This window comes from Lytechinus variegatus, chromosome 16, assembly GCF_018143015.1.
Source record: "Lytechinus variegatus isolate NC3 chromosome 16, Lvar_3.0, whole genome shotgun sequence".
NCBI classification, from domain to species: domain Eukaryota; kingdom Metazoa; phylum Echinodermata; class Echinoidea; order Temnopleuroida; family Toxopneustidae; genus Lytechinus; species Lytechinus variegatus.
The window spans coordinates 21768871-21794120 of NC_054755.1; the positions used below are offsets into that span (position 1 = coordinate 21768871).

General features: G+C 35.6%; 1 protein-coding gene across 1 annotated transcript in view; it reads right to left on the bottom strand.

The window, feature by feature from the left end:
- Positions 1-5166: 5166 nt before the first annotated feature.
- The window catches only part of LOC121430336 (cullin-4A-like), a 30686-nt gene continuing 10602 nt past the window's right edge, over positions 5167-25250 (bottom strand). The window contains exons 3-19 of the mRNA XM_041627617.1: positions 25009-25078; positions 24511-24584; positions 23685-23847; positions 22573-22662; positions 21534-21684; positions 20931-21049; positions 20320-20512; positions 18996-19100; positions 17392-17502; positions 16235-16320; positions 14184-14291; positions 13457-13573; positions 11038-11149; positions 9059-9132; positions 8008-8106; positions 6043-6195; positions 5167-5492 (exon numbers count right to left, since the gene is read on the bottom strand). Coding sequence (XP_041483551.1) covers positions 5397-5492; positions 6043-6195; positions 8008-8106; positions 9059-9132; positions 11038-11149; positions 13457-13573; positions 14184-14291; positions 16235-16320; positions 17392-17502; positions 18996-19100; positions 20320-20512; positions 20931-21049; positions 21534-21684; positions 22573-22662; positions 23685-23847; positions 24511-24584; positions 25009-25078 — 1921 coding nt within the window. The 3' untranslated portion in view covers positions 5167-5396. The remainder of the gene's footprint in view (positions 5493-6042; positions 6196-8007; positions 8107-9058; positions 9133-11037; positions 11150-13456; positions 13574-14183; positions 14292-16234; positions 16321-17391; positions 17503-18995; positions 19101-20319; positions 20513-20930; positions 21050-21533; positions 21685-22572; positions 22663-23684; positions 23848-24510; positions 24585-25008; positions 25079-25250) is intronic.

A 25250-nucleotide genomic window follows, 5' to 3' on the forward strand; every position in this document is an offset into this window, starting at 1 on the left:
AAAACTGATAGAGATATAGTGATTCAAAAAGTGGCGTACCAAGAATTTTCCACAGGGGGGGAGGCAAATTCATCCGCCAAAAAATTTGAAAAGCCAAAAATAAAAATGGTCTTCAACCACAATTAAAGGATTTCGTACCAGAGAAAAGTTTGACAAGCAAAAAAAAAAGGCCTTCAAGTTCAAAGGAGCGGGCCAGGGATCAGTTGCCACTCGTCGGGCGGGGGAGGGGCAGTCTGCCCCCTCTGCCCTTGATGATTTTGCTCTCTCCACTATGCAGGTTCAAGGTCAGAGGTCAAAAGAAGCGGGTCACATGTGTGACTTCACACAGAAGCGTGATTTTAAAGTTTAATTTCATTTGAAATTCTGGTGAATTTAAAACTTTCAAAATTATCATAATTAGTTATAAATGTATAAATAATTTTAGATTTATAACTAAAGAAAGTCAAGATTCGCCATAATTTCTGTCACACAAGCGACCAAGAAAGGCCCAAAAGGGGTACTCCAGGCTCAAAATAATATGTGAACAGAGAAAGATCACACAAGCAAAACAATGAAACTTTGATATATTGGACACGGAAAATTCTATGCATGTCTTAAAGGACAAGTCCACCCCAACAAAAAGTTGATTTTTAAAAAAGGAGAAAAATCCAACAAACAAAAAACTGAAAATTTAATCAAAATCGGATGTAAAATAAGAAAGTTATGACATTTTTCAGTTTCGCTTAATTTCACAAAACAGTTATATGCATATCCCGGTTGGTATGCAAATTGGCAGACTGATGACGTAACCCACTCACTATTTCTTCTGTTTTTTACAATATGAAATATTCTAATTTTCTCCTCCTTGTCAAGAGAACAAAGTTTTATTTCTCACTAAACATGTAAAATTACCATTATTTTAACAGTTTATGGTGAAGTTAAGTTGGTCCTTATCGTCAAATCTGTAAAGATTGAAATAATGTATTATTCAAACAATAAAAAACAAAAGAAATAGTGAGTGATGGACATCATCGACTTTCTCATTTGCATATCACTGAGTTGTGCATTGAACTGTTTTGTGAAAAATAAGTGAAACTTGAAAATGTCTTAACTTTCTCCTTATTTTATATCCAATTTCGATGAAATTTGCAGCGTCATGTTTGTTTGATTTTTGTCTATCGATTCGAATCAAATATTTTCTGGGGTGGACTTGGCCTTAAATGAATATTCAATGAGCAATGTGATGTCATATCCCCACTTTTTTTTACACATTTTATTAAAAGCAACTACCCGATATGTTTATTCAAATTTTGTCCTCCAAGAATCAGTTCAACTTATTTAATGCATTAGATATCCATTGCTGCAACTTAGTATCTTATGAGGGGGACATATCTTACACAAATGTATGAAAAAAGTGAAATATGATTTCATGTAATAAAATAAGAGGGGACATGACATCATCAACCCATCTAACGAATATGATGACAATGTGCATACATGTAACTGTTTTCAAAAATATATTGCTAAACTTGAAAATTCCATAACTTCATTATTTGTTATCAGATTTTGATGTGTTTTAGCATTTTTCTCAGTGAATTCAACTCTATTTATTCAGATATAATTACTTTCAGCCTTGGAAAGTCCTGTTATAGATTTGATTGATCTGGTGTTTTGTTCATTTGACATGAAGTAGTATCACTTTCTAAAAATGGATATCATGCAAGTGTGAGTATGAGCTAGTATTCAATTCAGTACTTAAAGAACAGGTCCACCTCCACAAAAATTTGTTTTGAATAAAAAGAAAAAAATCCAACAAGCATAACACTGAAAATGTCATCAAAATCAGGTGTAATATATCAAAGTTGTGACATTTTAAAGTTTCGATTAATTATTTGGCTTAGATTTTATGACACAACGATGGTTATTAGCGAGACCTAGGTCACATTTGCTCTACGGCAGCAATACGACGAGTCGAAAACAGCAGTTTTATCCATTTTTATCCAAACCACCTATACATAACCGTTACAAAAAATGTTTTAATGGCTCTTTTTGACTCGACGTGCGGCCGCCGTAGAGCAAATGCGACTGAGGAACAAATATTTTGCTTTAAGCTGGCTTGTTAAAGCAAAATACTTAGAGGTGATCTGATTATGGGTGTAACCATTTGGCTTGGTTGAATAACATGCTAAAGAAATTCCTTACTTCAGTACTTTGAATGATACCTTTTTATCATCTTGCAAAATTGATAGGTTATCTAGAGGACACACATAATTTGGTAATAGGGTACAAGTGCCATGAATCTCAGATTGAAAAAAAAAATACAATCATAGATCGGGAATAAATAGAGCATCCCCAAAAATTACATCATTCTAAAAGTCAATAACATAAACGAAGAAAGTTAATTGTGAATAATGACTAATAATGAATAAAGAGGGGTAAAATAATAAAGGGAGACAAACCAGTCATTCAGCATACCTTACAATAGTTGCTGATGGATCAATATTTTGGGTTCAAGATGGTTCATACTGCTCTATCATGATCTACAACGCGCGTAGAGCCAAATATAAAGTACAAGACTGTATATCAATTTTTTTTTTTAAATTATGCAAATATGTGTATGAAGTTTGCCCTGAATGATATTTGGGGTCAATTTTTGCCTTTAACTCACTTTAAATAGCAAGTAGAATGCTAATTTTCAGCAGTCGCGCAGTTGCAAAATTTGTCGAGGGGAGTCACATTGGTTGATGTTAAAGTTCACCTTGAGAAATGAATTGAATAATTTTACTCATCTATTAATCACAAGGGGAGCATTTCATGAAATTAATAGCTATTTTCACTGACCAAAAGTTGCTGAAATCCTTGGATCTGATTGGCTCAGAGGTAAACTAAAGAAAATCATACCGTGTTTACACATTGACTCGGCTCGGGGGTTGAACACGAGAGCCGTGCTCAACACGGCAATTTCATGTTTTGTGAACGCGATCAGAGTGATCCGCGAGCCGTGTCGAACATGGCTTTATCGATCCTACAAAATCAAAGGTTTCAACCCGCGACCCGAGTCAGACTCGGCAATTTTTTCGTGTGTAAACAGAAAGCCGTGTCGAACTCTCTTGACCTAGGTCACTGCGTGCGCTTTCACTTTTGGCATTGTTGTTGTTCGCTCGGACAAGAATCGATTCCGGCGGTGAATTTCCCGAGTTTAATATGCGACGTCATTATTCTTCTTCCGTTCGAGATCCGCGAGCCGTGTTGAACTCGCCTTTTATATGTACGTATGAACGCGATCTCTGATCCCTTCTTCGCAGTGTTCAACACGCGAGCCGAGTCAATGTGTAAACACGGTATCAATGACACAGGCATTAAAAGTAAGTTTTCTGGAGAAAAAAAAAACCCTGAAAATTTGTAGCAACTTCAGTTTTAAAAACTGTTTTCCCAGCGGGCCCTGCTTAATATGATAAAGTTATTAATTTCCCAGCTGTAGCACAGCTACCTTGATCCACATATGTCAGATCATGCCTGTTATTGCATAACTATCAAAGAAAGTACACAAGATAATACCGCATGCGAGTTGGCTCTCGAGCACAGGGATGTAGTCAAGGCGGTCTCGAGGCCACATTTTGCCAGCCTTGGGCAGAGTCACATGTAGGAAGTCTATGGGAGGTTTTAAGTATCGGCCTCGTCTACATCCCTGCTGAAGCATGACCTTACATTACACTTAACTCTTTGTTAACCGGGGGAGGGTGTTTCACAAAGATTTAAGTATGACTTAGAGTCGCACTTAAATGCCTAGTTGCGTGCAGTAAAAAAGGCATGGCCACATTGGTAAGATCATGCCAAGAGGATGCGCACTACTGAGTATTAATAAGTTTGCACGTTGCATATCATGTACACGTCGGCATGTAAGTGCGACTCTAATTCATAATTCAATTTTTGTGAAACACCCCCCAGCTTCCTACTGTTGATCCATGGTACCATAACACAAACGTTAGCCATTAATTGTAAGCTTGATTTTTATGATTGATTGTACATTGTCGTCAATGCAATCAATCGTGGAAAAATCATCTGCGATCATTGCTACAGCTTTGTGTTACGGGCCCCATGTGTGAACAGGGCTTGAAGGTACTCTGTATTGAGCTCATCTGAGGATTTGATTACTACATGTATTAGCTGCAACCAGACCTCGTGAAAAGCACTGGGAATACCTGTAATATAGTTGCACTTGCTCGGCTCAGCGAATTGGGATATCACACCACTGACATTCCTTGGTGTTGCTTGAGGCATTGAAATGTAGGCTGACTGTGATATAATGTAACTATGTAAAGTGATGTATGGAGGATATAAAGTATGACATGACATCTATTAGCAGACCTGCCAACATCTGGGAATGAAAAAAATGTATTCTGGGATTAAATTTTTTTTTATTTTTCCCCAAAAAAGTGTATTTCATAATAAAATGCGTGGTGCACTTGCTCATCGTGGCGCTCAAGCTGGATGCAAGCTAAAATGCGCACTGCTCTTGCAGATGGGGAAAAAAATAACATTGAAACATGTGTATATTTCACCTTGGTTTTAACAAAATGATTGAAAAAAAAAAGTTAACTGAAATTACATTGATCTAATTACCATATTGTAAGTTTTATGAAATAGAGACATATAGAGATGATTTTTCTCAATAAATTACGATTTTGTAAAAAAAAAAATATTTATATATTTTTCTTATTTTTACACAAACGTATTTTTTAAAGAAAGAACGTACTGCCATATTTTGGTTGCAAAAACATACTAAATACGCCAAAAACGTACTAGTTGGCAGGTCTGTATTTAGTCATAACACTCCATTCCACCCTGGGCAATTAACAGCACCTGCTACTGAGAAAACTCATTCGTAGTTTAAATTTCCCCCACAACGACTGGGGCGCGGAGCTTAAGAATCCTACTCAAGTCGTGTACAACCTTTTAGAAAATCAAACTGGGCTATATTTATCTAAATCGTAAACTTAGTAAACACTATAATCGTCGAAAGTACAATCCCTTCCCTCCCCGCTATTAAATAGCTGCAAGTAAATATTCCTTAAGAAACAAGTAACTTGGTGCAATCAGATGAAAATATCATCATCAAAATAGTCATTGGTGACAGAAGATGAGACAAAATAAAACCATTTTTCATTTCTGTTGACAAGACCTTTGCGATCCTTTCCGCTTGCTTCGAACGCCGGTATAGCCAGGGGCGGAGAAACCTGTTGACACACAGCGGGACAAAATTCAGCTTCAAAAATCAAGAATTCTTCAAGTACAATTGGCATTTCACAAACAGCTGACTATCCACCATGGTAGTTTCATTGTCTTTTTTTCTCACTATCTAGACGCCCCCCTTAGGGGGGGTTTACAATTGTAGTCTCTGTACAAGCCTTGCTGGTTTATGCTACGTAGTGATACTGGTTCGGGTTGTCCTTGTCGCGCTCCATGTAATCACGATCGATGAGACTCTCTATTCTCTTCTTCAGATCTGACGGCTGAGGGAGAGAAACAGCATATGGACGAATGATGTCAAAATCATAGCATAAAACACATGAATGGAGTTTACAACGGAAAACATCATTAATATGTAAATTCCCTACTCTTTGCCCATTTTTCATTATCAATTCATATTTATCCATTCTTTCAATTTTTAGAGTATCTGGTATACGGTACTTTATACAAATCATTGTGCAAACATAACCAAAACATGTAAATCTCCATTTGTTCTTCAATTGTATTTTCTACTTAAACTGACCTATCCTTTCAATATCTAATGCTTTCTCATGATGTGCTTGCATATATGCACCGCAAACTTTCAAATGGTATAGATTCATTTCTACATTTTCTTGAAATAAATGCAAAGAGATGTTTTTAAAAAAAATTAAAATCATGTCACACAGAGGTTTCTGTACGAAGAAATTAGTTCATTCTGAGCCCGACTGAACTATCTGTCACCCAAACTATTGCCAAAGGATTGGCCAGCCCGGACATGGTGATTTGACAATGAACATTCCTAAATCTAAATGTGATCGAGATCACAATTACCTTGACTGGAAATCTTAGCTGGTTGTAGAGCTCGGAGACGAGCAGGTTGTGGCTGAGCGACTTGCGCATCTTCATAATCCTGACGATAGCTGCGTCAATCTGGTACTGTCGATCCTGGAACACCCTCTCCTGGGTGTTTACCTGCTCCTCCACCTGTACCACAAAGAAAATATGTCAGACGTCGGCTTCGGGGGGAACAAAATTCATGGGTACTCGGGGCAATTTCGCCCCCCTCCCTCAATCCCTCCAGGGGTCCGTTGCAGAAAGAGTTGCGTTTAAACGCAAGTCACAAAATCAATTGCAAGTCCCAAATGCGCGCTGTTGATTGGTTGAAAATCAAGTTGCGCATGATTTTTATAGTTGCGATTGATTGCAACTCTTTCTGCAACGGGCCCCTGAATGCTCAAAAGAGCACTAGAAATCTCCCATTCACTGCAATCCTAATGCTTCTCCAATGTAGCAGATGTAGCTGGTAGGTTGGGAAAAACAGCCTCCCAAAAATAATAAATACATAAAACAAACAAATAAATAAATGAATGAATGGATAAATAAATGAATACATAATTAAATCAATAAAATATTATTACTTATTATTTGTACTGCGCTTTTCCCATTAGACCCAAAGTGCTTACACAGGCCTACCAACCTGTAAACATACAAAATAGGAGTGATTCATTTACAAAATAGGAGTCACAGCATATTTCCCATAGATGACTGTACATAATATATGGACAAAAAAAGGGGGGATTTTCTTTCCCTATGATATAATGGATATTAAAAATTTCCAAAAAAGGAGTAACTCCTTTTAAAAAGGAGTAGTTGGCAGGCCTGCTTACAATGAATAAGATGTAATATTTTAAAAACTACAAAGTATGAAAAACATTTTTTTTTAAATCAAATTAACCCTCATTAGAATGGATTTTTCCATAGTAAATATCCAATATGAAAGTTCTTGTTGCACAATTTGATTGCATTTTCTTGAGCAACTTTTGAGATGAAATTTACAATGCCCAGGTACCAGTTCAAAAGTTATGCCATATTTGTTACTGCAAGTCAGACCCAACGTTGCTGTAAGAAATGATTTCAGGTACAAATCCAATGCAAATTCTGTTTCTAGGAAAAGGTTATGAGTATTTGCTTGTTGGAATCAACCATCAGAAGTGTCAGTCAATTTCCATTGAAATACAATTTAAAAAAATGAAAAAACAAAGAATTACAAAAGAGATTTCAAAAACAATTAAACTTATTAAAAAATTTTATACTGCAATTAATTTGATTACACTCAATAAGAATGCTACTAGGAGCTCAGAGACCCAAAATGAGCCCTTCTTAATCTTAATTGAGAGATTTAAAATTAGAATAATTCTGGAACTGACTACTCAAGTTTTAACATTACTTTTTGGGTGATATGCACACCTTAACATGCATTCCTAGGAGTAATAAAGAATAAAATTGACAATTTTGAATACATGCTACTAAGACCTCATTGAAGTAAGGGAAAAGTATTGTCTTGCAAATGCATTTAATCAACACAGATTTATTTTCTGTAATGTCATTTATTTATTTCATTCATTTCGGTACGAAAGACATTGCACATAGCAGCCTTACGGCTGAATTACGTACAATTAACAAAAGTGATTGATACATACAATACACGTAGTTGATAAAAATATAAGATATTGAAATAAGACATAAATAACTAAACTCTGATCTAGATTCAATGAATATTGATCACAGGAGAGGCAGCCAACTGGCCTGCGTGAACTATAGATGCAAGCTTGTGTTTCATGAATCCAGTTCATTATTGTATCTTTTAAAATGTTCTAAAATCCTTTCTTTTTATTTCTTAATTTCTTTATGCACCCTGAGCACTCTACAGAGTAGATTTGGTGCTTCATAAGTCACATGTATTATAATTATTATTATCATTAATTGGTAATTAAAAACAATTGTGTAGGTTCTTACCGTTTCTTTCATCTGGACTTGGTTGATCTTGATTCTGAAGAGTTTGTGCTTGAAATCTTTGGCAAAGACAAACTTGTCACCATCCTCTATCTCTCGACCCTGAAGGAAATATATAAGCCTATAAACAGAGACCATGTTCCACAAAATACATTCATCTATGAGCTGCTAAGATCTCAGCCAACCTATCTCATTTTTATGTAGCAGGGTCCATTTTAAGACATGCCTGATACGAACTATAACAAACTAACAGTAGAAGAAGAATAAAGTATCAACCCTTTGTAATTCACTGAGCATTGCAAGAATGATTATAGAATTTTCTACTTCTAAATAAGAAAACAAATGGGGTATTCAAACATAGACCTCAATGATGGGTTTGTATTAGCCATCTTGTTTTACTTGAAAAGAATACAAAGATATGTTATGATTTACTTCTCTGTTATGAGCACTGAGCATTGCAAAAATAAGTCAATGAATTTAAACTTCTCAATAAGAAAACAAATGGGATTATCAAACACAGATTTCAATGATGATTTGGCATTAGCCTTCTTTTCGCACATCTGAAGACAAATTCTTGTACTCAAGTGAAAGCATGAAAAAATTCAGAGAAAGAAACAAATAATTGGGGTACAAAAGAATAAAAGAAGACAAGTAAAAAATGTCATATGATAGAAGAATAAATGAGGGGGGAACAGAGAAAGACTCATCATAATCATCTTAATTATCATCATCATCGTCATCATAATTATCATCATCATCATAATTATCATCATCATCATTGTCACCATCATCATCATCAACATCATCATCACCATCACCACCATCATCATCATCAACATCATCATCATCACCATCATCATCACCATCATCATCACAATTATCATCACCATCATCATCATCGTCATCATCGTCACCATCATTTTCACTATCATCATCATCATTATCATCATCATCATCATCAATAAGAGATTCATCTAATGTGAGAGAGGGAGATAGAGTAAATTAAATTAAAGACAATAAGACAGATATGAATATGAGATTAAGATCTATATACCTTTGGTTGTTTTAAGATGACTCTGGCCTTACCACAGGCTAATGACTGAAGTGTTCTCCTTAGCTCGCTATCCTCTGTTACAAAAACAAAAAATTGAAACTGTATTACTCTCACAATTTGATCAAGTCTTATGATCCATTGTAATCACACCATTTATGGAACAATGATTTACCCTTATTTCCATTGTAGCCTCCGCCAACTGTTTCGCCACATGAATTACTTGAACCTTCAAAATTTTTATTGATCCTATTCTATCACACCTGGGGACCGTTGCATCAACATTTTTGTCTGACAAGTTGTCAGATCTGTCATCTTTCCTTGATTCTGATTGGCTGAGAGGCTCTGTTACTATAGTAACTGTCTGATAAAATGGGACTTGACGGATAAAACGTCCGACAAGTCCTTTCATGAATCAATCTTGAATAAGTACAATTCAACTTAAAACAAAAAGAGACACTCAAATACACAGGTCAATAATGAATGATTAATTTCATTTTTCATAAAAAGATGCACAAATACATGGTAAAATGGTATAAAATAAAAATGCTTATTTTACAATAATGAACAAGTACCCTAACATCATAAATGAATAACATTAATTAGTAAGAAGCTTATCCTAAAAGATGTACTCCAGACAAAAAATAATTATATCTACATAATTAGAGTAATATTCACTGAGCAAAAATGTCGAGAATTACATCAAACTCTGATAATAATAAAGTTATTGAATTTCCAATTCAAGCAATATATTGAGAAAACAGTGATATGCATGCTGTCATGAATATACAATACATTGGCTAATGATGTCATGACCCCTCTTTCCTTTTTCTTCTTATAACATGAAATCATAATTATTACATATTTTCATACATGTTTGTATGAGTCCCCCTTGTAACAAAAATCAGCAATAATCATCTCCCACAATGAATAGGTCCTCAGTCCAATTTCGATCATTCTTGGCTGACAAAATTGGAATGAATATGATTTCATATAATACATGTGAAAAAAGAAGTGGGGAAATATTATTACCAGCTTGTTCATTGAATATTCATAAAGACATGCAAAGAACTGTTTCATCAAAATAATGTAAAACTTTGAATGTGATATCTTTGCTATTAATTTTTCCAATTTCGATGAAATTTTCAGTGACTTGTTCGTCTGATTTTATTTCATCTGTTCAAATATTATTTTTCAGTCTGGAGTACCCCTTTGAGCCCGGCTCACACTATGCTATTCGTTGCAAAACGATTTTTCAAGAAATTGCATTTTGCATTAATTATGAAAGTTCCAAGAAGTAAAATTGTTTTATTTACAGTTTGGCATAATGTTAGGAATACTAAAATCATTTACTTTGCACCAAGCCCTGTGGTCAGAGTAAAGTCCAAATCTGCTTCAAGTCCCAGCTCATAATAACATCATTATGATTTGGATCTGAATGTCGAACTGGACTGAATATCAATTTCAGTAGTCCTACCACTATTCTAAACTCTGATCGGTAAGATTTTATTAGTTAGAATATCCTTATTACATATTATCACAATTTCTTTGAAATTTGGATAGCAACCTATCGCATAGTGTCAGCCAGGCTGTAAAGAGGACATTTATAACCACCTTTACACTCTCTGGCCTGTATTCTGAAGTCAGGTTTAACTTAGACTCAGGTTTAAAGTTGTGGTTTAAGTATGGGAAGCCAAAAGTATCAATTTTTTGTATTAACTTGTACGTTTCTTATGTTTACTGTGCTCTTTCCCGATTCATTGATGGTGAAGACGATCATCTATTTATACTTCCTAGACAATTATGAATGATTTGAGAGCCGAATGAGCTGAAATATGATATCTCTACCATTAGTGATTTATGTAACAATTGGTTGTCCATACTTAAACCACAACTTTAAACCTGAGTTTAAGTTAAACCCGACTTCAGAATACGGGCCTCTGACCCTTGCACAAAACACCGATCCTCTTTGTCCCTCTTACCTATGTTAGTAGCTTGTCTGATATCCTCTAGTGAGAAGTTGTCTCCTTCATTGAAGAGGAGCAGGACTAGTGTTTGGTAGAGTGAAACCTGAAGCTCCTTCACTGATGAGCCCTGTGTACACAGCAAAAAACAACAACACAGAAAGTTTATTATACAAATAATGAATGTTTATGAATGCAATGGACAGAATACTTCATGGGGTGAAAGATGAAAGGATCCATTCAACTTGGTATTTTATCTTTCACCGAATGAAGTATTCTGTCTACTGCACGAATGAAAAGAACATTCATTATTTGATTATACGACACCTAGAAATAAGATTCTTTTTCATACGAAATTTGTAAATTTTGATGCAAAATATTCTCATGCAATGCGTGCTCGGTCTGTTGATTATCGCGTACATAAAACATGGGCGCGGCAAACACGTGCGATACCTACCGTCTGGGTGCGCGCATGCAATGGTCAAAATTGCACAATGAATGAATCCCAAAATTGCACGGTTGATGACATCATTGTAAATGGGCTGAATGATCGATATCGACCAACCAATCAAAGATCTAGGTGTCACATAATCAATAATAATATAGTTTATTCAATAAGAATATTAACAAAGAAAGTTTATTCAAGAATACTAAGAAGTAATAATGTATGACCTTGGTGACCTTTGACCTGTGTTCCCCCAGAATAATCACTGATCATTGTCACTCTAGTATACATACATCTTTTGGCTTTGAAGTTGATACGTCAACAAGTGGAATGCCTCTGGCCGTCTCACCTGCATCACGCGGTTCAATATAGCAGCAGTGCTGACTATGAATACTACTCTAACTCGCACAAGATGTTCAGTGATACATGGTTACTCTTATGTCCAAGTTTAATGAACTAGACCACTTTTTATGAACTAGACCAATAAACTTACAGAGATATGATGGTGGTTATTCAACGAAAAACCCCAACATGGCCAAAGTTCATTGACCTTACATGACCTTTGACCTTGATCATGTGACCTGAAACTCGCACAGGATGTTCAGTGATACTTGATTACTCTTATGTACAAGTTTCATGAATCAGATCCATAAACATTCAAAGTTATGATGGTAATTCAACAGATACACCCAATTCGGCCAAAGTTCATTGACCTTTGACCTTGGTCATGTGACCTGAAATGAGCACAGGATGTTCAGTGATACTTGATTACTCTAATGTCCAAGTTCAATGAACTAGACCAATAAACTTTCAAAGTTATGATGGTAATTCAACAGATACCCCCGATTCGGCCAAAGTTCATTGACCCTAAATGACCTTTGACCTTAATCATGAGACCTGAAACTTGCACAAAATATTCAGTGATGCTTGATTACTATTATGTCCAAGTTTCATTAATCAGATCCATAAACTTTCAAAGTTATGATGGGAATTCAACAGATATCCCCAATTCAGCCAAAGTTCATTGACCCTAAATGACCTTTGACCTTGGTCATGTGACGTGAAACTCATGCAGGATGTTCAGTGATACTTGATTAACCTTATGTCCAAGTTTCATGAACTAGGTCCATATATTTTCTAAGTTATGATGACATTTCAAAAACTTAACCTCAGGTTAAGATTTCGATGTTGATTCCTCCAACATGGTCTAAGTTCATTGACCCTAAATGACCTTTGACCTTGGTCATGTGACATGAAACTCTAATAGGATGTTCAGTAATACTTGATTAACCTTATGGCCAAGTTTTATGAACTAGGTCCATATACTTCCTAAGTTATGACATCATTTCAAAAACTTAACCTCAGGTTAAGATTTGATGTTGACGCCGCCGCCGCCGTCGGAAAAGCGGCGCCTATAGTCTCACTTTGCTTCGCAGGTGAGACAAAAATGATTAATGAGCTATATTGAGATGAATTATTATTAAGCAGCTTTTCAAATATTTCCTCTTTGAAGATCATTTTTGCTTTTTACAGAGAACCTTCCCTGCTGACTTAAATGGAAATTTCACCATGATGAATAATCTAACGTAAAAATACCAGAAAAAAATAATAAAATATATCGGTGAAGGTTTGAGGAAATTCTGTCAAAGATGAAGAAAGTTAATAGAAGTTTCTCATTTTTCTATGAGCAGCAGTCCCATATGTTATGCAATTATGACATTTCGTTCATTTTATACCGCATGATATGTGAGGAAGCTTCTCGCACATGACATCACAAATCAAAAAATAAAACTTCTAATACCTTTTAATGCTTTGATAATTCTACCTCAAACCTTCACCAATATCTATCATAATTCTTTTCTGCTAGTTGTATAATAAACTTTTTGTCAAAGAGAACTTCGCCTTTAATGTTGGGTTCTGGGTGGCTGATCACATGTGATTTTCTGAGTTGCATTTTTTTAAGGGGACCCTGAAGGTGACCAAAACTCTCACCTCTTCTCTGAACTGAGCCTTGACCAGACAGTGACCTAGACTTGGTTGCCATTGTAGTTTACGACCACTGTGCTTCCCAAGGTAAAACCGTTTGAACTGCTCCTGAAGATTTACCATCTGAAAAGGTAATAGAAAAAGTGATAGTGTTACCAAGACATGGCATCATTTCCTTCAGCAATGAATTTACCTGCATTGTGCTGCACTCAACCCAGGTGAGGTAAATGGGTAACTCGCAGGATTAATTACTTGAATGCACCAAGCGCATTTAGCAACTGGAGCTAAAGCCGGGGTAATATATAGTGTGCCATTGATTAGGTAAGTAAAAAAACAATAAATGCCTCATAAATGCTATATATTTTCATTATTACCTCGTAGCCTTGTAAATTTCAAAACAAGACCTTGTTGCACAATAACCTAAAAGCCAAAACATAATTTATGGTAACTTAGCTATAATGACGACAACAATGAAATAATCATAAATGACAAAGACACCATAATTGAAAACTGTTGTATTATGTTATTATAACAAAATTGATGAAATCAGACCCGGATCTGCCAAATTTTTATGGTAAATACAGGAAGGTGCTGATCGACCAGTGATTCAATACTCAACAATTTCATATGTCTATAGAAACCATAGATCCTGAAGAACTTGGTCTCCAAGCAAACTCATTGTCTCACCCGCCTACAAATTCTGGCCTTTCTAAAAGGTTGATCTCTTACTCACCTCCGACGGTAGATGAATCTCCAGAGGTTTATACGTTGGCCAGTACCCCATGGTCAGGATATTCACACTAAGATCCATTACGGTCGTTTGACATTGGTGTTGCATATGCTGCAAAGGGATACAAGAGATAAACACCTCATATTCATGTAGAAATTCCTAACTGTGGTGACAACCTAAATGCCAGTTTTAACAGATCTCAATAATATGACCACCAAAGTGTTAGTAGAAATAAGAAATAAAATATATGTGCCAAATAATTTTGGTAGATAATGAGCAATTGCAGAGAAATCGACAAAATAAGCATGGCATTCCAGAGAGATGTAGGGTATCGAATGAATACCTTTGTTGGGGATCTTTAGTGAGACAATTTTTCTGCATAGATTTTGTGATTTCATTTGGATTTAAGTTCACATGGTCTAGAACTTCAAAGATATGGAGGCACTTAACCTTGATTTTAAAAGTAAATGAATGTAAATGCACCACACAATTATTTCATGAGAAGGTCTGTAAAAATCAAGGTTAATTTTCACCCCATTATCAGATATCTGGTACATTAACATAAACTTATCTTTGTAAAATCATGAAATCTTAGCTGAAACCTTGATCACTAGCACAGAAAAGCGTATGTGGGATAGTGTATTAATATTGCTTGGAAAGATGTAATTATTTTGCTCATTTCTAAGCAAATTACACATTTCTTCCAGAGCCTTTTGACAACTATTTTTTATTCATACAAGCACTTAGGTGTTCACATTATGGGATTCTGTTTTGAAATCATTTTGAGAAAATCACCACGACTGGCATTAAGACTTTCTCATAAAATCCTCACTTGCTGAAACTACACGCACTTGGCTTTAACACTGTACTTTTACACATGTCTAGGTCTTCATTTGTTACTGTTTGTTTTTTATAAGTTATCATTATCAATATTATTTGTTTGGCAAATAATACAAAAATACTTTTCAGTATAAGCAATACAAAATAAGAAATACATGTATCAACCATTGGAATGCCAGGGACAGAAAAAGTTAACTGAATTACTGTTGCATGAAGCCTCCTGTCCCAATTCCAATGGTTGATTTACAATACAGCGCGTCCCAGAATAAACGAAACCGAGATTTAGCAATCATTTATCATAACTTAATCATAAATATAATAGACAAATGACCTACCAATTTAAAGCTTAGAATCTCCTCTTTCATCTGATATTACTTAGGTTATTTCTTATTCACGCATGAGTGAGCAAAAACAATTTGAAGAAAGGATACCAAAAACTCATTTGGCGGGGGGTATCTGGGTTTCAAAGAGAAAACCACATTTCTGAAAAGTTCAATATCTGCTCTTTAATTTGGTACCTCAATTACAGAAAATGGTCAAGAAATAAAAAAGTTCTGTTCATTTGAAATAAGGCTTGTATTTCCATAATTTCATGAGATGAACGAGTTTTCACCGATTTCCTACAGAAGCTTTCGCATGGTGAACAAAAGATTTAATGCATGGCTGATCGTCAACAAAACGGAGTGTCGAGTGAGTTTGAAAGCCAGCCTGGAGAACCTCTTCATTTTATGAAATTATTGAAATTCAAGCCTTATTTCAAATGACCAGAACTTTGTTATTTCTTGACCATTTTCTGTAATTTAGGTATCAAATTAAAGAGGAGATATTGAACTTTTCAAAAATGTGGTTTTCTTTTTGAAACCCAGATACCCCCCACCAAATGAGTTTTTGATATCCTTCCTTCAAATTGTTTTTGCTCACTCATGCATGAATGAAAAATGATCTAAGTAATATCAGATGAAAGAGGAGATTCTAAGCTTTACATTGGTAGGTCATTTGTCTATTTTATTTATGATTAAGTAATGATAAATGATCGCTAAATCTCGGTTTCGTTTTTTCTGGGACGCACTGTATATATCAATAACAAACAATAATAAAATACTCATAATATAAAGGGGTGTAGAATGCGATTAATAAAATATATAAATAAATTTGGAGTCTTTTAGTTGACTACATGGGGGGGGCCACAGGTTGACAGCTAGACTGAGACTCACCTGTTTGAATGCGACCATGATGTCCTTAGATAGTTCCATATCTTTGAACATTCCTTCTAGCTTGGATGTGAAGGCACCACCACATTCTTGAAGGAAAAACAATGACATAGAACTTGGTAAAATCAATTTTAACACAAAAGAGAGAGAAAGAGCAAAAGAGGACAAGAGAGGAAGAGAGAAAGTATAGATTACTTTTTTTTATAAATAGGATATACAAAAAATGAATGTGGCCTTGAGAAAGTACAGAGGGAGTAATTTGTCAGAGATTGGATTAATATTTATTATTTTTCACAATGGTGAATCCTCTATGGAAAATAGTAATATTGCCAGTCCTACTAAGGATGAATATTTCTCTCTTTACTATCGAAAGAAATACCTGGTTCAATGTTGGTAATCTTCTCATTGAATCATCCCAAATCTTGACCAAATTACAGATCATGTACTGCACTTGCCAAGCCCTGTTGCATATTTTTAAGTACTGCACTGACTGATCATTTGGCGTTCGCATTCAGCAAAATCCAATTCGTGTCTGCAGCAGCGCGCAACAGGATTTGCATGAGACAGCCTGCTGACCGGCGCGTCTGAGAGATCGCATGATCTGTGCCGTCAAAGGAACAGTTCACACTATTCCATCATTGACGTCAGAGAATAGCAAATTTACTTAAAGTGATTGGTTAACATTGGTCTGACTTTTAAAAAATCTGAGCTAGAAGGTCACACTTGTAACGTGTGTCTGTGATATGTTACAAAAATGAAGCCCAGAAAAAATTGCATTCGAAAATGATTATTTAGTGCTTCAAAAATTGAAATATAAAGTGACCGGAAACACCATCTTAATTTTATTCCATACACTTATGTGTACTATTTAGGCATCTATAAGACGCCTATTTACAAAATCGTGGTTTGCCTTGTAGTTTTAGCTTTTCATTCTCAATAATGGTTGTTTTCAGGGTTTATTAGTTCTAATACATGCACTTGTACACATGTTTCATCTTGGTTTGAGAATTTTTTAAATCGGCTGCTCATAAAGTTAAACAATACCTTTAATGGGTGTTTTGTTTCAAAATCACAGCTAGAATGTTTGATTGTGTTGCTATTTCAACTAATCAGATCAAAGAATTTAATTCATATATGATATAAGAAATTAAGAACATTACCTTGCTTGAGTTTGGATAGCATGGATTTTTCAGCATCCACCGACGCACTCTTTCCAACTAGTAGTCTCTTGGCCAAGTCTTTCTTGTAGAATGCTTCAAACACATCCTTCCCTGAGATATACAATAATAATAATAATAATAAAGGTAATAACTACATATTCACTTAGGGTAGCCACTTCAGTTCTGAAAACTGTTCTCACAGCAGGCCCTGCTATTATTATTACCCTGCTAAGCTAGGTGCACACAGCTTTTTTGAAGAATTATTTCCTGCCGGTACCCATTTACCTCACCTGGGTTGAGTGCAGTATGGTGAGGATAAATTTCTTGCTGAAGGAAAGCACGCCACGGCTAGGGTTCGAACCCACGACCTTCTGTTTGACAGGCGAGAGTCAGAACCACTAGACCAAGATGCGCCAACATACAAAATGATAAAGACAGATAATGATATGAAACTAGTAAAGATATATTTATGCATGGCATTAATCATTATTATTATTATTATTATTATTATCATAATTATTATTATTATTATTATCATTATTATTATTATTATGAAATTCATTACAGCAATCAAGAATGCATTTTTTTTTTATGGAAAAATATCATACAGCTCAATAACGCAAATAAAAGAATCATGACCGGTATCAGTATTATTATCATTTTATAGAAAAGTACTGCAAACCCTCATTATACTCAGTTTCAATGAAGGAGCACAGCTAGTCACTGTCCATTTCAGAAATCAGATGACTTATTATCTTAAGCAATGTGAGCATACAATAGTCAATTTTATCACTTAATGGAAAATAAACAGAGCTGTTGGCAAGAAGGTAAGGGATTGTAGATCCATTAATTTGAATTACACCCTTTACGTGAACTTTGCCTATTCTGATTTCCTTTCTGTTTTCCAACTTATTGCCACAGAAATTCAGGCAACAAGTCTTGACCACTAGAAAGGTTTTACTTATAAATGGAGCCTTACTCTAGTCGAGAGTTGGAAATTTGAAGAACCATAAAATGGTAAAGGTTGTTAACGTTATCAATACTTTTAGTACCGGTGTTTGTGCTATTGATATTACCACATTAACAAATTACATCTTGACATGATTCTGCTGAGAGTCACTTGTGCTGCACAGAGAAATTAATGTATGGGACTACACAAAAATGACCTGCCCAAACAATTAATCCAGCTTCAGTACCATCAAAGCTATGGTATCCAAAGATCAATCCTCTGCAGTGGATTTATATTCTTCCCAAATAACATATCACGGCATCAAAATTAAAAACTATTCATAATAATATTTATTTCTGGTATTGCGCATTTCATCTCAGTTGAATATTATTATCATGGCCCTAGCATGGCAAGCCTTCTAAAGCGCACAACAAGCATTTCAAGAAATAAATTCCTGTCAAGTATCCATTTACTTCACGTCAAGTGCAGCACAGCAAATAAGGATCAATTCTTGCTGAAGGGAATTACGCCAAGACTGGGATTCGATCCCACAACCCTCTGTTTCAAAGTCCGGGGCCCAATCCACTGGGCCACGACGTTTCCCTTCCTCTTTTCCCTGGAAATTCCGCATTCAAGAAGATTTGTTGGGACTTACCGTGGATGAACCTGAATAGAACCATGATCTTGTCCAGGAGTCTCTCAAGCTCTTCCTCTGTAGCTTCCTTGTTACCGGCTCTGAGCTTGTTGTCAACATACTTGGCTAGAACACAAGAAATGGGATTTAACAATAATGCAGATCAGCGAATGGATACTTGTAGTAATAACAAATAATAATAAAGACATTTATAATGCCCCAAAACACATCCACCCTATCACAGGTGCTCAGGGCGCTTACAATGAAATTCACATAAACTTAAAGGTCAAGTCCCCCAAGAAATATGTTGATTTGAAACAACAGAGGAAAATCAAGTATGCTGCTGAAAATTTCATCAAAATCATATATAAAATAAGAAAGATATGACATTTAAAAGTTTTGCTCATTTTTCACAAAACATATATGCACGATTCCACGACATGCAAGTGAGAGGGTCGATGATGTCACTCACTCAGTATTTATTTTGTTTGAATTATACAATATTTAATATCTTCCAGAATTTACAATAAGGACCAACTTGACAGAAAAATAAAGTGTCTAAACAATAGTGATTCCACATGTTCACTGAGGAATTACACTGTTTCACAATACACCAAGGAGAAAATATTCCATATTTCAGATAATGAATACAAAAGAAATAGTGACTGAGTGACATTATGAGTCCCCTCATTTGCATACAGACCAGGATATGCATGTAACTGTTTTGTGAAATCAAGCAGAACTTCAAAACTTTCTTATTTTACATTTTGATGACATTTTCAGTGTTATGCTTGTTGGTTTTTATCTTTTTATTCAAATCAACTTTTTGTTAGGGTGGACATGTCATTCAGTTACGACAATTTGCCGTTCGGCCATTAGACAAGTTTTCAAACTGGCTATGAAATTTCAATTAAACCATTAGCAACAGGAAGTGTAAAAGTTCTTCTGGGGGAGCCTTCCCTTTTCTCTCCCAAGTTAAAAAAGTTGGTCTGATAAGGCCCAGTTCTAATAGGGTTAAATGAGAATGGAAAATACTTTAAATAATGGGATATTTTTTTCTTTGTGTGGGTTTTGTTTTAGAACTATTTTGATTTGTGAGATTTGGAAAAGGTGAAACTATCAGCAGACATTTCGACTACAATCTTGATCTTTCAAGATATGAATGGATATTATGAGAGAAAAACTCTGGGATGTGTTAAATACTGGTCATTTACTACAATAGCAGCAATCTTTAACTGAACGTTCCTCCACAATCGGAGAAACTTCACAACTCTCTGTATCTCTTTGCGTAATGATTGCACATGCAGAGGGTGGAGACCAAGAGCCAATCTACCAAGATACATACCAACAAGTTCAGCTGGTTTGTTGAGCCTTTTGTTGATGAAATTCTCAAAGGACTCTTTCAGGGAGATGGAGAACTTCTCGTTCTTGGCGAAGCAGGTCTCCAGGATGTTGTCCAGCTTTTCCTTGAAGTCGAGGAGTTCCTGGACCATCGTCTTGTCCTTCTCAGAGTCTATCACTATGGTAGTGCCGGTTTTCTGATGAAACAAAAAGGTTGGAGGAAGGAATGAGTAATCATTGGGCACAACTTCAAAAAAAAAACCCACCATACATCATCATTTCAGTAGGTGTCATGGTGTAGCGGTTCTGACTCTCGCCTTGTAATCAGAGGGTCCTGTGTTTGAATCCCACCACGGCCAAGCATCCTTTGGCAAGGCGTTGATCCACACTTTGACACTCTCCACCCAGGTGTTACACGGGTACCCCATACGCCTAGCAATTAAGTCTTGGAACTCGTCTTTGAATACTCCCCAGGAAGTGGAGTAAGTGCATATAATTGTGTAAGGGCGGTGTTTCATAAAACCGCTTGTAAGTTACACATGACTTTACAAACAATTTCATGCTGAATTTCGTTCCCAATTTTATGAACAATTCCATGCAAAATAATAGACTTACCTTGATAAAAGCACTGAAGTACTGACATAAATCAAGGAGGCCATTCTTTGTCCTCTGTAGCAGTCTGTAGAGTAGCGTAAGATCGTCTACCCGGTTGGCGTCTAGTAGACTGTCCAAACCTACAAATCACCATCAATATAATACCAAAATCAACAGGCTCAATCATATTCTATTGGTGAATACATCAGGACTACATAAACAGATGTATACGACACAACATTGCAATCTCAAGTATGAGCTGCCACGGCCATACTTGCTACAGTAAATGCAAGGTTTTCAAATTGGCAATGAATTTATGATGCCTGAAAGAGTAACAGTTTTAAATCAGAGATTATAAGACTGACTGAAACCTGGAACATGTGGGAGCTTGTTCCTAATTAACCAAGTTAAACCTTAAAGATGCCAGGTATTTTTATTTTCACATCAATTATACTTATGTTTACATAATTCAAAAAGTTGTAAAGGCATTCACCCTGATGGTTTGTGTAGTCTAGTGTGGCAAACATGAACCATATCCTAATTACAATGGAAGGATTATGGTAGCTTTAACAAATTTGTTATTGAATCAATTTTTAATGAAACAGGTCCAACATTAACGACAACCTTTCTGGAGAATGGTTCCAATGTGGTCTTCTAGCAGCTGTTTTTCTACACAAGCAATGAGAAGTTTCCTAGTTGTGTGGTCTAAATAATGCAGAATTCTCTGCGCTTCTTCTTCTAATCGCTTGTCAACGTGGATGAGATACTCTGGTACCTGAACAGGAAACGGGGGAAAAGGTCAAAGATCAAATCGGTTGCTGCTTGGTTTTGCACAACACGTGGGATATGCAAATGGAAGAGTCAATGACTTGACAAAGTTGCTATTTCTTTTGTATTTTATTATAAGAGATACAAATATTTTAATTATTGCAGATAAAACCATCCGGAAGCATTATTTTATCACAAACGGTTGTAACAATGGCAATTCCACATATTTTAGGAAGAATAAATGTTTGTTTCAATTTCAAATAATTCATTTACATTCTCAATAAAAAAAAAACATGTCAAAAACACTGGAATAAAACAATTGTTACATCATATAATAACATATATATGAAAATGAGGGGCCTCATAAAAAAACAGAGTAAATACCCTTCTAAAGAGGAGAGAACAAAATATATAAAATAACAAAATACAACAAAAATTGTGATTGGGTATCATCATCAGTTCCCTCCATTGCATACCAGCTAGGAAGTGCATGACCGTTTTGTGAAATTAAGAACAAAAAAAAATCAGATTTGAAGAACCTTGCTTGACTTTCCTCTTTTCATTCAAATCATTTTTTTTTTCCCTTTCTTTTTGGGGGGGAGAAAAAAACAGACACCATCCGCCACCCCTCCTCACAGTAAACCAAGTTTCAGAAATGAATCCAGACTGCTTCCTCTCAAACAGAGAATTAATGAGTCATAGATGGCAAAAGGAAATTGTGCAAAATATTGTGGAATAACTGTATGAAAAAAAAGGCCTGTCAAGTCCTCAAGAACAAGACTGGCAGAAAGATACATGTTAATAGAAGGAAGTCTTTTTTTCTAAGAGATAACAAAATCTTTTATTTCCCACATTATACTTGCTATATTAAGTTTGAATTTCATCACATTCCTACCTCTCTCTCATGGACGAGTCTCTGGCCTTCAGCACCATACAGCATCTGAGTGGCTTCAAGGAACCTCTTCTCGAATGCTTCCTCATAGATCTGACACAGAAAACATACACCAACATACATCTCAATGAGAAGAATGTCATATTTTACCCAGGGTAGTTCCAAAACTGTTCCTCCCACAATGAATAGGATTTTAATATTTGTATGTGACAAGCACTGAGAGCAAATTTGATATAGAATACATTACCAGACATTGAATTTGTTATGATTAATTGCATCTGTTATTAGGAAATTATTCTACCGATGTGATTCAAAATAACTGTTTATAAGAAAATTTCCTTAACTTCCGATCATTCTTGGACAATGTATGGTACACTTTATCAAAGATGCTATAAAACAGCAAAAAAGAACAGATTTACTACAACCCTAATCACCATCCCTAAAATAACTTCTTAAAAAAAAAAAAACAGTGCACATCTACATGTATTAAAGTGATTGGTTAACATTGGTTTGACTTTTTAAAAATCTGAGCTAGAAGGTCACACTTGTTACCTGTGTCTGTGATATGTTACAAAAATGAAGCCCAGATAAAATTGCATTCGAAAATAATTATCTAGTGCTTCAAAAGTTGAAATATAAAGTGACCGGAAACACCATCTTAATTTCATCCCATACACTTATGTGTACTATTTAGGCGTCTATTAGACGCCTATTTACAAAATCGGAGTTTGCATTGTAGTTTTAGCTTTTCATTCTCAACGATGGTTGTTTTCAGGGTTTATTAGTTCTAATACATGCACTTGTACACATGTTTCATCTTGGTTTGAGAATTTTTTTAAATCGGCTGCTCACAAAGTTAAACAATACCTTTAACCAAGAATGCAGTTAGCATTTCCATCTTACTTGAATATAGGATAAAAGAGCACAGTCGATTAAATGTTTTGCTCATGGGCGTAGGTGCCGTGACCAGGGATTGCACCCCAGACTTTCAAATGTCTAGTAAGGCGCCTTAGACACCTCAGCCACAGCAGCAGCTCAAATGAGTAAAACATTTCTAAAACAAAGACAGCATTACCGCACACCCACTATTGCAAGCCTAGCTATTACTACAATACCTGTAGATCTGAGAGCATTCGAAGAAGACTTTTGAGAAGACTGTGATCAACGACATCCCCCGTCCTCTCGTTCTCTATAAGCATCAAGAGGCCCTCTACGGTCCGATTCTGTACAGTCCTGTTGCTTATGATGTGAGATCGAAAGAGATCTAGCCCCATATCCCTGCAAAGTGAATTGATTGGGGATATCAATTTGATGGTAAATGAATAAGGGTGACCGGTGTGTTGGCTCAGTTGGTAGAGTGCCCGTCTCACAATCGAGAGGTCGTGAGTTCAAACCCCGGCCATGTCAGACCAAAAGACGTTGAAAGATGGCAGTTGCTGCTATCCTGTTTGGCGTTCAACAATTAAATGGATAGAGCCTGGTTGATCTGGCGCTGCACAGCGGTTGGCGGGCTCATGATCAAATGGGCAAAACAAATGTCGGAGTATTTCATTGCTGATGTCTATTTCAAACTATGAAATATGGATTTTCATTTTTTCATATCAGGGCAAAACCTGGCAAACACTGAGCTAAAATCAGTTTGCTAAAATTTTTCTCAACACCATTGTTGAGGTACAGTTCACATAATAATAATGTTCAGAATTAAAAGCTGTAATCTTCCACTGTAATCGTTACACTGCATCGGCATCCTGGAAAACCAAAATTTCAAGACAAATTATTTTGATGATATTCAATTAACTAACAACCATTTTGATGAACTACATGTTATTTCTATGACATATAACTCTCATGCCATTCATTGAGCAATGAGCATACATGATATTGATGATTATAATCAACCATTTGGAATGACATTTTTATGTTTTGATGGGAGAAACTTACCAAAGTGATGATACTAGTGAATTCTGTAATACATACGTCCTATCCAGAAACAGAAATATACTCCGGATCATGATCTGTAAAAGATATCAAATAAGAGCATTGTGCAATGAAAACTCATTCCTTTGAGGTTATAAATACATCTGGTAAAAATCAAGAACTTGATCATTTTCATTCTATGCAAATGATTATTTTCTTTCATATAAATAATGTATATTACACTTTAATATAACACATTCTTTTCATAATTCTTATGTTGACGAATCATAATGAAAACTGATGGTATGACAGTTACGGTGAAAATTCCAAACTTAGTCCAAAAGAACCCATTAAAATTACCACAGGGGCTTGTCTCTAGAAAATATGTGGCAAATGATTCTGGAAGAAAATGTATAATTGCTGAGAAATGCCAAAAATAAGTATGGCATTCCAGCCGAGCATCAGGCCTTTATCCATCTTTCCTTCCACCAAAACTTGGAAGTAAACCTTGATATTACTTACCATTTGCCTACAATGATCCTGCCAACAAGTATTTAGTTGCTTCAGGTACGTCAGGCTATCCGTCATCTCAGTGTTAAGAGGTCAAGGCTAATATTGAAAAATCTCAGAGTCATTACACCACAACTACTACCTTTAATAATTTGGGTCCCGTTTCATAAAAACTTGATGTAATAACAAATGAACAATTTCTACGTGTTAATGATCGGCCAATCAGATTGAATGATTTCAGTAGCTTTTAACTG